Below are 16,264 nucleotides of genomic sequence, written 5' to 3'. Positions count from 1 at the left end.
GCTAGCCAAAAATGCTAAACAAAAAAGAAAACCACAAACCGTTATCTTTTATAGTATTGTTGTGAATATTACCAACAAAATACAGTCATCTGGACCCCACAATATCCAAGGCCATGCATCGTCACCATGGCATTTATTGCTGGAACTCCAGGATGACTCAACCTTAAAACATCAATCAATATGACAAGCCACATAACAGAAGGAGGAAAAAAATGCACAATCAAAAATGCTGAGGTTGTAGGAGTGTGCCCCCACACCAGGATATGCTCTTTAATGCCCAGGAAGGGAGTCTTCCGTTCTTAATTTTGACTTTCAATAAGCTTGATGTTGAAGGTATTGAATTCAAGTTTTTTGAGAACAGTGAACCTTTTAAAATTTGTCTTAACTATGGATGATATAAGCCAGTTACCTACATAACTTTGCACTCAGAGGACAGTGTGGACATCTGGAATAGTCAAGTGACAAAGCGGGCAAAGCTGTCCAACTTTGTGGATTTTATTCAAGTATTTAACTTTATAAACTATGTTGGAAATCATTCTTATTTACCATGGATAGATTAGTTTTGTTCTTCACTGTTTCTACTGCATTTTGTGTGCAGTAGCGTCTCTCTCTCTCTCTCTCTCTCTCTCTCTCTCTTTCTCTCTCTGTTCCTCTCTCTTGCCCTCCTTCTCTCCCTCTCTCCCTTCCCCCCTCCCTCTTTCTCTTCCTCCCTTCCTCCCTCCTTCTCTCTTTAGCCTCACCTACAACTTCCGATTTTGTTTCAGCCTTTTCGGATTTTCTTTTTACTGTTGCTAAGATTGCCTTGGCCATTTCCATCTCAATGGCGGTTTGTAAAGGAGAGAGCAGTCCCTGGAGGTCAAAGATCTCAGTGCCCGGGTGAAGAATGGCAGTAGTGATGCCAAGGCTGTCCCTTCTTGATTTCCCCCCTCATCCCTCTGGGCTTGAGAGAGTAACTGTGCAGGAGGTGTTCTTCATACCAGCAGCTCCAGCAGCTCCAGCAGCTCCAGCGGCCCAGTGCTGCTATCATTGCCAGCAGCTCCAGCAGCTCTAGCAGCTTAGTGCTCCCATCCTTACCAGCAGCTCCAGCAGCTCAGTGCTCCCATCATTACCAGCATCTCCAGCGGCTCAGTGCTCCCATCATTACCAGCAGCTCCAGCGGCTCAGTGCTCCCATCCATTACCTGACTGAATCATAGAGGTTGGAGCAGATCCATGTGAGGGAAAGGTGACCTGTTTAACGTGACATCTTGGTAGTCTCACTGATTCGAGGCTGAGGAGTAACCATCAGCTCTGGAAATGCCGACTTGGAGAAATAGCCCGGATGAAATTCACAGGCTGCGGGATGGAGGAGGGCCTGATGGGATCTCGAGAGACTGAGAGTGTTTCCCCCATGTGCATTCTGATACATTCCATTTCTGAATTTCAATGTTTATTGAGGTTGTCGCCTTTGAATCTATCCCTTCATTTCCTCTTTGCTGAGATATTTTGAAGCCAATTCCACATACAATGTAACCTTTTGCTTCGAGCTAAAGTAAACATCTTTAAACCCATGGCTATTTTATTCCCTAACCACATTGCCTTGACCATGCTTACCCACACTAATCAATATCTCATGTCAGCCTTCGGATCATACATAAAATAGTTGGGTTTCTAATGAGATATTGGATCCTTTTGTCAGGTTGTGTCTCTGGCCACCACACCCCAAGGGTTGTTTATACGCTGGGTAAGTGTCAAAGCAGAAATCATTCTTCTCAAAGTTCAGTGGTGGCCCCAGGAGCCAACTAGAGCAATATCTGAGGAAGGACAAAGGCCTGTGGCCCCCAAGACTCAGGTCTTGATGGGTTGGGAATGCTGTTTCCCTGGAGGGTCTCTGCCTGTGAGATGTAGGGCCCTCACTTGTAAAAACTGCAGAGACTTCAAGCACCCTAACACACTCTGTATGGATGTTAGGGGATAAGGAAGCAAAACCTTCCCTAAAGCGGCTAGTTTTGATGCTGGGCAAAGGGCATAGCTCTCTTAATTAACTCTCGTCACTGGGTAGCTCATGGCTGTAGTTATCCCACAGATGTGGAGCATTCTTCCTGACAGTCACTCTGGGGAAGCAGGTAGCTTCTTGATAGCCAGAGCCACAGCTGCCTTGGTCTTCGAGCGCTCATTTGCACCCACTGCCGAATCTCTCCTTGTGTCTGCACTGAGGAAGAGGCTGTGCTCAGTAGGAAGTGCTCATGACACTGCGAAGTTTCTTGTTATTACATTTGGTTTCCTGTTATGCAGATATGGGCAGAGAGAGAAAGAGAGCGCGAGAGCTATAGCAACTGGTGGAGACACACACAGACCTGGGAGAGACAACGACACTCTACAGTCCTAACAAACACGAAAGCCCCAAAATGTGAACACCACAAGGGTGTCCTGAGAGGTACCCTAGATCAGAATTTTCCTGAAGGCAGGAAAACTTTAGGGCCTGAGGCTGGTTCCTAGCCTGGGTTTTTAGAGCTTCTGAATGAGTAAAAGCAGCAGAAATCCAGGCCCTCCTAATCTCTACCCCCTCTTTCTCCCTCCCGTCTCTCTTAATAACACACACACACACACACACACACACACGCACGCACGCACGCACGCACGCACACACGCACACCCTTTTACATCCTTCCTTTCTGTCAGTCCCCCTCTTGTTACTACTGAGACAGCATTCATGCATTTTCTGTCACAAGTCACTACTATCTTAGGTTCCAAGGTGGGTTCTGCTCTCTGCATCATCGTGGTCACCCAGCTGACATGAAAGATGTTTCTATCAGATGTAGAAAGCAAAACGCACTCCAGTGGTGAGCAGCCAAGTCAAGCACTCAGGGAACATTTCTAGGCGTTGTGTCAACGTGTTCTCAAGGGTGAGTGTGTCCTTTCAGAGAAGACAGCAAAAGTCCTTCTGCTGCCTCCAGGCTTGCAGCAGGTTGTTTGTGTAAGTGGTGAAATTCTTCATGTCAGAGCGAAATGGAATTGAGGTTGCTTCGTGGGCTGTTTGCAGCAGGAGGTAGCCATGGCTTTGCTGCTCAGAGGGTTCCTCAGTAGCTCCCTCTCGGCCTGTGGTGAAGCTGGGCTAGCTCAGCACCCTCCTCCCACTCCAGGCCCTTACTAGTATTCAGTTAGCATATGGTTCTTCCAGTGAGCTTAGGCAGTGAGCTGGTGAGACGCATCAGGATTACCTAATATGTCCATCTTCCTGTTGGTGTCAACAAAGCCTGGTGGTAGGTTTGAGGTTTCACTGCCATTTCTGTCAGCGTTCCTTCAAGGCCTGATGACTGTCGCAGATGACACGCTGGACGGAAGCAGAAGCAGGGGGTTGTTTACATGCAATGCTTGGGTGGGGGCCAGGTGGGTGTTCTATGGCTTGAGTCTGCCCTCCAAGGTTCAGATAGTGGGACTTCAGTCTGCAGTGCAGTGGCGCTTGGAGATGGAGCCTCACAAGAGGTGATTATGTCACAGAGACTTTCCTCACGGATGGAGCGATGCCTTTGTCTGGAGAATAGACTGTCACAGAGTGACTCCAGGCCGCTCTTACTGGCCTGCTCCTCCCTCTAGACCTCTCATCATGGGGCACTGTAGCTCAAAGGCTGGTGCCACGTGCAGCCTTCTGGACCGGAGAGCAAATGATCCGCTCTGGGAAATTGCTCTGCTCCCAGTGTTCTGTTAAGCAGCAGAGACTCTAGAGGACCAGGAGCTGCCTGTGGTCAGTCCTCATGGCTTTGCTGCTGCCCAGATGGAGCGTGGTCGTCTCTGTCCTCAGCAGGTTTTTTTCCTTTCTAACCACTTTGATTTGTGATGTGGGCAGCTCTCTTCACCACAGGATGCCGCTCCTTCCTGGGTCTTGTGGCCGGAGCATGGATAGTTGGCTTTAAAATCAGATTTCCAGGAATCACTTTAGCTCTCTGAGCATCAGACCCTTGCATTTAAAACGGAGGTGCACAGCCAGGTACGACCTACTGTAGAGCTGGTGTGGGTTTGGAAGTAATGGCAACTTATGGAGTCTGCACCAAAACAGATGCTTGCAAGTACGTGATATGTGTTAAGGAACTGGTGGTTTATTATTGCTGGAGTAGGTGTCATTCCTTGTACGAGCCACTGCCTGCCCCGGGACAGTGAACATACCTAGAAGGCCCACAAATAGAAAAATTTGCCATCATTTGTTACAAATATGAAGTCCCTTGATGATAACTCTCAGTATATCCTTAAATGCTTATTTCATACACTTACTAAATAATCACCAAGGACCATGTGCTGACCAAATCTCTTGTAAGCTATATGGTATTCTAACTGCATGGTGCTCTTACTGCGTGGTGCTCTCCCTGCATGGTGCCCTCACTGCGTGGCACCCTCACTGCGTGGCACCCTCACTGCGTGGCACTCTTACTACATGGTATTCTCACTGCGTGGCACTCTCCCTGCGTGATGCTCTTGCTGCTGCGTGGTGCTCTCCCTGCATGGCACTGTCACTGAGTGGAGCTCTCCCTGCGTGGCACTCTCCCTGCGTGGCGCTCTCCCTGCGTGGCACTGTCACTGAGTGGCGCTCTCCCTGCGTGGCACTGTCACTGAGTGGCGCTCTCCCTGCGTGGCACTGTCACTGAGTGGCGCTCTTCCTGCGTGGCACTCTTACTACATGGTATTCTCCCTGCGTGGCACTCTCCCTGCGTGGCGCTCTCCCTGCGTGGCACTGTCACTGAGTGGCGCTCTTCCTGCGTGGCACTCTCCCTGCGTGGTGCTCTCCCTGCGTGGCACTGTCACTAAGTGGCGCTCTCCCTGCGTGGCACTCTTACTACATGGTATTCTCCCTGCGTGGCACTCTCCCTGCGTGGCGCTCTCCCTGCGTGGCGCTCTCCCTGCGTGGCACTCTCCCTGTGTGGCACTGTCACTGAGTGGCGCTCTCCCTGCGTGGCACTCTCCCTGCGTGGCGCTCTCCCTGCGTGGCACTGTCACTAAGTGGCGCTCTCCCTGCGTGGCACTCTTACTACATGGTATTCTTATTGTGTGGCACACTCACTGCGTGGCGCTCTCACGTGCCCCGAGGGAACCAGCACATCCTCCTCTTGTATGGAGGACTATATCCACAGCCTCCAGATGGCTGCTCCCCTCTGTGCCCACTGCTGCTGTGCAGCCACAGTGACATCTGAAGATCACCCACCACTTCACTTTTCTGAAGTGAGGTTTTCGTGTTAGATACATTTTTCCTTCTAGCTTCTCTTGATTCAGACCCTTAAATGTTAGGACCCAGAAGTCTGGGGTGGCTGGAAGCAAAGCATTCTTGTTCTCTAATTGCAACCCCCTTGTTCCTGAAAATGAGTCCTGGGGCTCTGAGGGTTTCTTGAGGCAGAGAGGTACATGGTTTAGGATCTGATACTGTCCTGCTGCCTGTCAAGGGCTCGGCAATGTAGGCTGTGCAAACAGTGGGAAGGGTAGCTTTCCTGAGCTATGCAACCCCAAGCCCACAGACTACTGGCTCCTTCTTATTCATTCTGCACTCAGCCTGCCCATCCCTTCTCAGTTGCATCTCACAGTGCGTCCTTGCCCGCTAGCCCCTTCCTAACCCAGGCTCGTCTGCTCCACCTGGGATACCGTGTGGTGTCCTGGTAACCTTCCACTTCCACATTCCTCCCTTTTATCCCTCACCCTTCCCAATCTATCACTGCCATCTTTTTTGACATTAAATCAACTACATAGTACAATAATAATGTTCACAGCACTGCTTGCTTTTCAATTCTTGTGGGGTTTTTGTTGTTGTTGTTTGTTTTGTTTTCTCTGTGTAGCCCTGGCTCTCCTGTCTGTAGACCAAGTTGGCCTTAAAGTCGCAGAGATCTGCTTGCCTCTACCTCTCGAGTACTGGTCAATTCTTGTGTTTTAAAACTAGGCACTGGCTGAGGTAGGTCCATTATCATTGTTAACTCTTGAGGGTTAATCACTCACACACTGCCCCTGATACTCACAAACTCATGAAAGAAGAAACACAGCGTAGAGTTGGCTGAGATGGCCATTGTTACAGAAACATCTGTACCCCTCTGCGTCCTGACTGCTCTTCACTCGGAGCCAAGACACAGGATGAACAAGGGCAAGAAGAGAAGCAGTGTCCTTGTCCTCTTACATTGCAAGTGGAGAGGGAGACGGTAGGAAAACTACAGGCGAGGTGTCGGATGCTGGACTGCTTATGTGCCCCTGGTGAAGAGGGGGCAGCGCTGGAACACTGCTGAGTTTAACTGCTGGGTGGTGCAGGTGTGTCCTGATGTGATTCTCAAAGGGTGAGCAAGAACTTTTAAAGAGGAAATCCACGCAAGAAGCACACTGTCCTGTGGGTTGGGTGTGCAGGGAGAGCAGAAAATGAGCAAAAAGCCACTCAAACCCCAAGTCCAGGGGCAGGGTGTTTACACCTGATCTAGGAGAGGCGTTGACATTCCGGGAGATCTGTAGTCAAGGAGACAAACCCAAGTCAAGGGTAAACCTCAATAGGGCCATGGCATCAGCAATCTCATCAGCGCTGACTGCAGGAACCTACGGGTCCCTCACAGAGACAGTCACAGGACTGTTGTACACAGAGAAGGCAGGCAGGCAGGGCTGTGTTTGTGAGTACAGGTGGGAATGGCAGACGGTGTGAAGGCGGTGGAGTGGGGGGGGGGGGGGTTGAGTTTGACTAGCAGTGTGGTGAATTGAGCAATTCCCTGGTGTCTGTAAGCAGCTGGGAGATGAGTCTGCAAGAGCAGTCTGGAGGGAATCCGTGGGAGCTGTTTGTCCAGACAGGCGTCCCCGGTGATATCAGCTCATGGAGAGAGAACAGCAACAGGCCCTCCCAGCTTTAAAGCCTGGTGAGCCTTCCCTGCCACACCCCAGCCCCCTAAAGCAGACCGGGGCAGCTGGAGAGCCCATGGTGGAGATACTTCAAAGGTGGCCCTAGGAAAGTTTGTGGTTATGTTTCAGGTCAGTGGGTCAGCAGATGGGAGAGGAAGAGGAAGTGACAGTGTTTCCGAGGCAACGGCTCTGCTCATACTTCCTTCTTCAATTTTCTCTTGTTCCATCTTGGGGCAAAATGAACTTCTGCTGCAGAAATAAGACCCTGGGTGCACAGCACATCTTCTGTTCTCTCCTCTCCCTGTAGACTATAATTCAGCATGGACAATCTCATTACAAAATGTCCCTTTTTGTGGTCCCCCTTATTCAGTAACATGAAATGGCTCCCTTTTCCCTCTCAGAGAAAGGTTGAAGCCCCAGTCTATACCCAAGTCTTCTCTGGGCCCACTAGTCCATCGGCAGTCGAGTACCTGAAATATGACGGATGGGAACATAGTTTTACTTAATTCTATGTATCCTAATGCGTTCATCTGCCTACAGCCACTTACAGAGAGTGCTGAGTTGTCCAGCACAGTGCTTGCTGGGGGCTTGGTCTTCTTCTTTCTGCTAGAATGAGGGTGGGTTTCTGGCCTCACTAAAACCCTCACGGTGCTCTTGCAGGGAATTCTACAAACCCCGTGTGGCTGTGGCTTCACTCTGCCTCCCTTGTCCCCAGTAGCCTTCTGTAGCCCTGTCTACCTAGTTTATTCCTCCTCCCGTAGGGGAACACTTCCCACGGGTATGAAGACCAGCTCACTGCGGAGCTTATCACCGACCATGTTCGTTATGAAAAATTAACTACCGACAGTAGCAGATCTCCTACAAAGGGGCTGTTCAAAGATGTGACAAAGAATGGTAGTCAGAGCCAAGGCCCACCAGGCCACTTTGCTCATACTTGCACAATCTACAAGGTGGCCTGATGGCCACAACTGGGACCCAAGACTGGGCAGGAAGCTCCTCTGTTCAGCTGCCACTGTCTCCCAGTACTGGGATCGACTTCCTGCTGTGTAGAATGTGCACAGGTCTCTCCACATGGTCTAACTTAGAAGGGAAACCCTGGACATAAAGCATATCAGGGATGGTAAGAGGACAGTAAACACTCAGGAGACACTGGCTGGGTGTATGGTGAGAGGGATCATGCCAGGCCAGGACTTGGTATTGTGCTGTCTCGTGGTTATCTTGTCCTCTTTGGGCTGTATTTAATAATGCCAAGCATTCACACAGCATCTTGCCTTTCCCAGGCCATTCTTCGGGGCACAGATGTTTTTAGGCATGATCTTTTTTTGGCTTGGTTATTGTCTTTTACCCTAAAGAATAATGAAATCCCTCCAGAACTAAGTATAAAGAATCCCCTAGCCACTGGGTTCCATGCTAATCAAATTCCCTCCAAGCTACATCTTTCTGGTTTTTTTTTAGATCCCTGTCCCCTTTCTGGATGATTCTGAGATCCTCCACTTTTCTTGCCTCTAAAAGTGACCCTAACCAGGTCTGTGGGGTTTGGGGAGTGGCTAAAGAGACCTAAGTCCTCATAGATACGATGTGGCCTCTGCCAGACTTCTTCCCTTTCTTGTTGGTCCCACTTATTCCTATGGAGCCTCACATTACTCTGCTGCAATCAGGGGTCGTCTTCCATATCTGACATTGCTGTAGATGGGAGACCATAGGAGCTGCACTGGAACGAATGGGGTCCTCGTCTATATCTGGTGTTGCTGTCGATGGGCGACCATAGGAGTTGCACTGGAACGAATGGGGTCCTCGTCCATATCTGGTGTTGCTGTCGATGGGCGACCATAGGAGCTGCACTGGAACGAATGGGCTCACACTGAGGCCATATTACTGCAGAAGAGAATGCCATGGCCTCCCTCTCCCACCCTCTTTAAAAGCTCTGTGTGTGAGTGACACTTTCACCTTTTTCCAAGTGTGCCCTCTTCCTGGTACAGATGAGTCTTTTCAAGATACACCCCTACAAAGAGAGATACAAAGCCACACGAAGTCTTCAGTCCTTCACTCAGGTCCGCTCCTCCTTGTTGCTCCACAGCCAGAGCCTGTTCATCCCCTCATGCCCTGGTGGTTCCTTGAGGAAGTAGTCAGCCCCAGTGAAAGACTCCAGGAATGAGTTGATAGCTGGGAAGGAAGACTGGAAGCAAAGTCTGTTGTTGTTGTTAGGGTATCAAGACACACTGATACAAAGCAATCTCTCCAAACCAAATGGGCACCAAACTGAAACGTTATCTTCCACAGCCACTGACCGTATGCTCTCCCGTGCTGGTGGCTGTCCAACGGAAGGTTCAATCAAGTGTGTGTTGCAACTCTTCCAGTTCCCTAGTGGGAGCTAAGGGCTGAAGGTGTGACCCAAGTGTCTTCTAGGAACTCAGAGTGACTGCAGGGTTGAAGGGCCCAGGTAGGCAGATGCCTGTGCACACAGCTCTATAGCACTCTGCAAGATATAGGTGACAGTTCTGGTCCAGCTGGAGTCGGTGGAGCAGAGACCGCCATTCTGTGTGGTTCTGGTGAGAACTAGCATCTGTGAGAAGGATGCTACGAATGTGGATAAAGGCTGAGAGCCATGGCCTAGAGGGAGACAGGCAAGCAGGGATCAAACGCAACAGGGAGAAGTTTGCAGTTAGAGATTTGCACTAAAGATGGGAGTGAGTGAAATCGGAGGGTCTGAAGCTTGAAGGGAGAGGAAAGCGGCTCTAGAGACGAGCTCCATCCTTCGAGTTAGAAGCAGTCACCAGAGCAGAAATCAGAGGGGCACATGCTTAACTAACAGTGTGCTAACTGGTGTCTATTGTGTCTGTCCAATATAACAATTCTGTATTGTAAGGACTATCAGCAACCCGGGTTAGCTAGTACGGAAACTGACTGGGGTTTGGAGAAGTGCCGGTCAAAAGCAAGGCAAGGAAAAGTGGTAAGAATAGACTCAATAACTTCACCATATCATTGACGTCTCAGGGACCAACCAAAGCCAACGAAATGAGCAGTGAGCTAGAGATGTGCTTCAGCTGCCGAGCGGAGCCCAGACACTGCTGTCAGCAGCAAGTCCAGAACTCGCACAAGGCCATGGCTCTGCCGTGCAGTCCCTGCTGCGCTGGCTAGAGAAGCCCAAAGGCAGGTGTTAGAGGAAAAGGTTGGCTGGAAGCCAGAGAGTGAATGGGTCACTTTGAGGGTACAGGAAGTAAGGACGGAGACAGTTGTTCTGGGTGGGGCTCACCATGGAGGCACAGGCCAGGACCCGATCAAATGACAGGCAGAACACTGTAGGAGGCCAAAAGCCGATGCTAGCACGCAGTGGGTGGAGGGGTCCACATCTGCTTCTGCTTCTGCTAATGGTGACATCTGACCAGAAACATACGACAGATGTACCAACCAAAGCCCTTGACCCTGCTGCAGAGGGATGTAAACACAGCTGGTAGGTGACTGGAGGACACAAGATGACGCTTGGCCAGAAACTTCAGGAGGTGCCAAGTCCTCTGGGTCTGGCACAGGGATACAGCCTGTTGGAGACACCGTGTGGGGCAGTGGGGTCCAAGCTCCTGGCTGACTCTGCAAAGGGGCCATGGAGGGAAAACAGTCAGCTTCCGGTGGTCTGTGCAGCTGCGTGGGCCTTACTCTGGACACAGAGCAGGGCATTATTTTGTTCTCTGTCAGATACTCCCACGCAGGAAAAGGAAGCACCTCTGTCAGATGCTGTGGCCACTTCCTCTTCAGAGGCCCCAGCCAATCTCCGTTTTGCGGCTCGCGGGGCCAGAGGCAGCCGGACTGCAGGCTCTGGTTCGTTGGGTTCCTTTCAGGAACAGGGCCCTGGCTCCTTTCTGGGGTGTGGGGGGACATCAGGGTTTTCTCTCAGGTCCCCCGGCCCCCCTGTTCTTGATTTTCTGCTTCATGTCCCTCAGTCAGCCTGCCTGTCTGTTCCTCTCTATAGCTCGGTCAAGGAGCGTGATGACTGGGGAGCAGATGGCGGCCTTTCACCCACCCGCCACCCCCAACCCCCTGGAAAGGCCAATTAAGATGGGCTGGCTGAAGAAGCAGAGGTCCATCGTGAAAAACTGGCAGCAGCGGTACTTCGTGTTGAGAGCTCAGCAACTCTACTACTACAAGGATGAAGAAGACTCCAAGCCGCAGGTACCTGCTGGGTGTGTGTCCTTGCTTCCAGCCCAGAGGAGCTGGGTAGGGGCCCACTGGCTGCTTTCGCTCCCCTAGGCCTCCTCAGTGAGGAGACAGAATCACCAGACACCTCTACCTGGGTGGTGCTCTTGCCTTGTCTATATGCCCTGAGTGTGAAGATGGCTGAGATTAGTGCAGTAGGGTTCCTAGGGCACCCCAAGTCCAATCTCACACCATAATGGTGACACAGATGGCAACCCACCATGGTAGCTCAGAAGAACTGATGTGGGGACTCATTGTTGTTGTTCAGTAAGTATATCTGGAACAATGATTGTATTTAATGCCTGATGCATTCGCATATATAAATATTCCCACACCAGTTCATTGGAGACGTGAACTAAATCAATGAATAGAGCCGGGGAAACAGCTGCTGAACAGACAGAACAGAGTCACAGCAGATAAGGGAAGCCAGCAGCTGTTAGAGGAACGATGAGTTGTTGGGAGACACCTTACGATCTTAGATGGGCGCAGGAGTGCACACTGACTTCGTGCAGGTGGTGGGGATGCTAAGGAGAAGGGGCTGCTAAGTGGAACTCTGGGACCAGAGCCTCCTGGGCAGAGGGAACGGCCACACGCAGACTAGAGGAGCATGTGTGACCTGGGTAGAAAGCACGAAGGGTTCCGGGTGGCAGGAACAGAACCAGTACAGAGACCCAGAGGGGAAGAGCTCAGAGAAGTCAGGGCAGGGGTGGAGGTTTAGGCGGCAGGTTGTGAGCGCCGCTGCACAGACTTGGGCGTTTACACTGCGTGCCATGAGAGCCACCGTGGGTTTCTGACCGGACGGAAGGCTGTCTTTAGCTTGCCGTAAACAGATAGTTCTGTGTGTCCTAAACAGAATGAAGTTTGAGTAGGGAGCCCAGGGAATACTGTTAGTGGGGACAGGACTAGGAACGTCAGAGGGAACTCGGGGCTGGGGGGCAGCAGTGGTCAGATTCAGGGTTTACGAGAACAGAGGCACAGCGTCATACCCGAGGATCAGGATTAGTCCACAAGACAGCTTTGATCCTAGTCTCAGGCCTGTCCCTTCTCCCTGCACCCTCTATTCTGTCTATAGCGGGAATGAGAGAGTGAGAGGCTATCATCAGCCATGCCTATGGGACCCAGAGTATAAACTGAGGTCTCTAGCGCCCAAGACGGCTGCACACCCACCTAGAGTTCCTATCTGTGGTAATGGAAGCAGCGTGGAAGGGCTTTACTAGAACTTCTTAGAGAAAATAGATTCCAATAATTCGGAAGGAGAAGATGAGGCATATAAGGATACTGGAGGTGGCTGAGCAGATGAACCGACGAGCAGGCGGGTGGAACCAAAATGAAAGTCAAGGGACTCTGCCTCGCCAGCGTCTGCGGAGATCTGTGTGTGGTGAGTGGACTTCCTGTTCTTTATGAACAACACAGACCTGTCGAGCCTAGCAAACGCAGGACAAGATCCCAGTGGCTAGCGTGTCAGCAACATGAGAATTCTCTGGGAGGCAATGCCGTGTTTGCCACCGCAGCCTACCGAGAGGGCCTCTGAGTAGAGGATGTCTCTGTGGAGTGTGGAAAGGGGAAGTTGTCTCCCTCGGAGCACTGCGCTCTTCTCGTGGCTCTGCAATTATCTCCGCCTTTTCTGGATTCTCCTTCTTGTTTAAATGACACAATATTGCCTGACTTGTGTTTATCACATGCTCTAATAATATAAAGTACATATGAAAACCTGTCTTGTAAAAGCAAGCTAGTGACAAGGGTAAAATAGTCACGTGTGAGTCCCGGCTTCTTCCCCGGGGCTTCACTACTCTTCATGATTAAATTGACCAGGGATGAGTAGGCGATTATGTCCTAAGTCTGCAAGGACAGTTTATTACGAAATCTGTGAATATAGCAATCGGACCAAGAGAGCAAGTGAGGAAACCGCACAACCCCTACCAAGTGGCTAAAAAAAAAAAATGACCGATAAAACAACACATTCATTTCAGATCTAAACATGAAGATTGTAGGGCTAGAATGGTTATTCCTTACAAAGGACATAATTTGCTGTATGTTGTACTGCATGTTTGTCTGGAAAAGCTGCATTGTACATGGTAGGAAATTTAAATCATTAGAAAAACACAAATAAAAACGATCACAATTCCCATCAAGAAGTAGCTGCCTAAGTCCAGCATTCCCTGGCCACACACACTTAGAAAGTTGTCCCTGAAGTGTGAAATGAGGATTTCATTTAATGAAAGTGGCAATATGTCACAAATATTGCTTCTTATATTGAATATAATTCTACAATGTCACCAATAATCATGGCAGATAATATACTGTATAAACATTCTGAAATTTAAGGTGCTTTTTTGCTGTTGTTTATTCATGACAGGGTTTCTCTATGAAGCCCTGGCTGTACTGGAGCTTACCATAGACCATGCTGGCCCCAAACCCACAGAAATCCACCTGCCTCTGCCTCTCCAGTGCAGGGATTAAAGGTGTGTGCCACCATTGCCAGACAAGTGTTATGAGATTAAAAAAAAAAAAAAAGCTGAATGTCTTCCTGTTGGCAATTGAGTTGATGGTCACATTATTATCCCAAACCACAGCTGGTGACTGTCCTTCTGTCTTCCTGCCATCCCACCATCTCATTCAAATGCAGATCACATCTATTTAATGTTCTACTAACTATATGGTCATCTGTCACTGCTTTGGGGATTCCTGGAACTATCTAGAAATGACCTGAAAGTTATAACTACAGGCTAGGTTCTTGAAAACAAGTAATGCTCTATTTCCTCATTCCTGACTGTGGGGAAAGACTTAAATAGGAAACACCCATTAGCAAAGAGGCAGAAGACACGGCAGCTGTCTGCGTGGGCTTAGGGGAGCTGCATTTTAAGAAATAAGGATGGTTTATTTCATAACTAAAAGTCAGTGCAAGAAAATAAAGCTTCAGATAATAAATGAGAACTTCTATGTGCATATTTAATAAACAAATGTTCTTACCATTTAAAGTATTCTTCCAAAACTGCAAGAAAAATTCAAACAAAGCAGTAGAAAAAAATGGCCAAATTTACAAAAGAAATGCAATGTCCAATAAACGTCTACTAGAACCTTTGACCTCAGTAACAATCAGTGTCATACAATATACATTAGTGATCCACAATGTCCTCTTGCCAAAGTAGGAGAAGGGTTCTAAAGTGGTAGTGGATGAAGCCAGGGAACAGGAACCCTGCGCGCAGCTGGTGGAAGTGACATCACAGAAAACCTTTGTCCCAGTTTTTAAAGTGAAGGAATTCAGCCCAACAGGCCTGTCAGTGCTGTGACATGTTTAACAACAGGCTCTCTGATGGCAAACCTAGTGTAGGACTTGCCAATATTTCTGTGGTGTAAATATTCATTTCATGTTTGTTTCAAAGTAGCACATGAGGCCCAGAGAGATGGCCTAGCAGCAAGGAACATTGGCTGCTCTTCCAGAGGACCCAAGTTTGATTCCCAGGACATAGTGGAGGCTCCAATTGTCTGTAATTCCAGCCCTTCTTAAGCTTCCACAGGCACCAGGCATACACGTGGCACACAGCTATACATTCAGCAAAGACACCCATATACATAGAATAAAATTGAACCAAAAAATCCAAGTGCCACATGACGTCACACAAGCTAGAGCTGAGAAGATTTGCAGTAGCGTACCTAGTGTTCCACAGAATTTCTACCACACGGATAAATCCCACCACAGACATAATAGAAAGGTGTGGGAAAGAACAAGAAGTGACAAGCTTGGGGTAACACTGTCTTTTTCTTTTCTTACTTTGTAATTATATGGGAGGCAGGGAGGGAGGTATGTGCTGGGAACCATTTCCTGGAGCTGGAGCTATGGGCCACTGTGCTGGGAACCAAAATCGGCTTCTTTAGAAGAGAAGTAGGCACTCTTAACTGCTGAGCCATCTCTCCAGCCTCTCATTATTCTTTTGAATATGAAATCATTTGCCATGCACTCATATAGTGTGAGTTTTAGTGATTTGGAATGTACCTCGATCTGCTTTCGGGAGCCATGCACTCTGGTTCTGCTCCGTCTCTACTCAGAATCCACCCAGGCCAGCTAGCAAAGTTAGTGACAGTAGTGGCAAGGCCTGAGCCCTTTTCTTTCTTCCCTGTCCCACCTTTACCCCCCCAGGGCATCTTCCTCCAACTTATACCCCCCAGGGCATCTTCCTCTCATCACCCTCCTGTTGGTTATGGTGTCCCAGGGTCTCCCTGCACACAGTGTATGTGTGGGAGGGGGAGATCTGCCGGGAGTGTTGGTGCCCAGTGTGTGTGGCTGGAACTCTGTCGCTTCTTTGAGCTAAGTCTGGGTAGGAAATCCTGATCAGGAATTCTGGATTCTCGCTGCCCAGTGTTCACATCATCATTTTCCTGTTAGTGTGACTTATGGTGTTCGGTCAGCTAATTAACGTCTTGCAGCCTTGTTTCTTCACCTCTTCCGTCAGGAGAACAGTCCCTTCTGGATTTCTTGTGAGGATCTGCTCCGCTAATCTATTTGGAGCAGTGAGCAGGGTCTGGCACCTCACAGCTGCTCAACAGATTATACAAACATGCAGTAACGCCAGTACTTCATCTTTACAATTTGTGATGAAGTGATTCGGGGTATCAAGTCACAGTGTAGAGAGGCACCTCTGAAAGTGAATTTCCTTCCTGGGGGCATTCCTTCCTATACAGGAATGACATGCTTTCTCCCTCCGGAACCATGCTAACCCAGACTAGTAGAGCAGCCATGTGACATAAGGATGGTGTGAGGAGTCAGGTGACCTCCAGACAGTGAGACCTGCAGGTGACAGCATTAGTTGCAGAGGATGGCAGAGCTCCACCTAATAGACAGGAAGCTTTTCCTCCTTTTTATCTGCGCCTTCTTGCTATCTCTTCCTCCCCTCCTCTCCCTCTTCCCTCCCTCTCCCTTCTCTCTTCCTCCTCCTCCCTCCCCCTCCCCTTCCTTCTTATTTTTTCTTTTTCTCTCTCAGACATCTTTCTTCCTAGATCCCAGGAAACTTCCTTTTTTTCCAGGTTTCTGATGTTATTTCGGAAATGTCTTAATCTTCTGGTCCTTTATGCTTTCACCGTGTCTGGTTTTTGTTTAGACTGGAATAACGACAGCTTAGGACCTGATGTCCAACCTTCAACTCGGTGACTTGTATATAAAACAGGAGCAACTAAGTCTAGAGAAGTCAGCTATGCCATTTAGCTCCCAATCTAAATCTCATCGGAATGGTGGATGTGATGGTCCTTGCCACTCG

At 49.3% G+C, this 16,264-nt stretch overlaps 1 protein-coding gene across 2 annotated transcripts in view; it reads left to right on the top strand.

Annotated features, from left to right (window-relative positions):
* Arhgap25 (Rho GTPase activating protein 25) overlaps positions 1 to 16,264 on the top strand; it is an 82,066-nt gene that overhangs the window by 28,416 nt on the left and 37,386 nt on the right. Inside the window, exons 1-2 of one of the 2 annotated variants that reach the window (XM_041637900.1) lie at positions 10,569 to 10,637; positions 10,789 to 10,988. In XM_041637900.1, coding sequence (XP_041493834.1) covers positions 10,806 to 10,988 — 183 coding nt within the window. In that variant the 5' untranslated portion in view covers positions 10,569 to 10,637; positions 10,789 to 10,805. Of the gene's footprint in view, positions 1 to 10,568; positions 10,638 to 10,788; positions 10,989 to 16,264 lie in introns of those variants that run through there. The other variant, XM_041637890.1, reaches the window with a different exon arrangement.

This window comes from Microtus oregoni, unplaced genomic scaffold (assembly GCF_018167655.1).
Source record: "Microtus oregoni isolate MIOR12 unplaced genomic scaffold, Mior012 000002F_ref0000024, whole genome shotgun sequence".
NCBI lineage: Eukaryota > Metazoa > Chordata > Mammalia > Rodentia > Cricetidae > Microtus > Microtus oregoni.
This window is presented reverse-complemented; position numbering and strand designations above follow the sequence as displayed.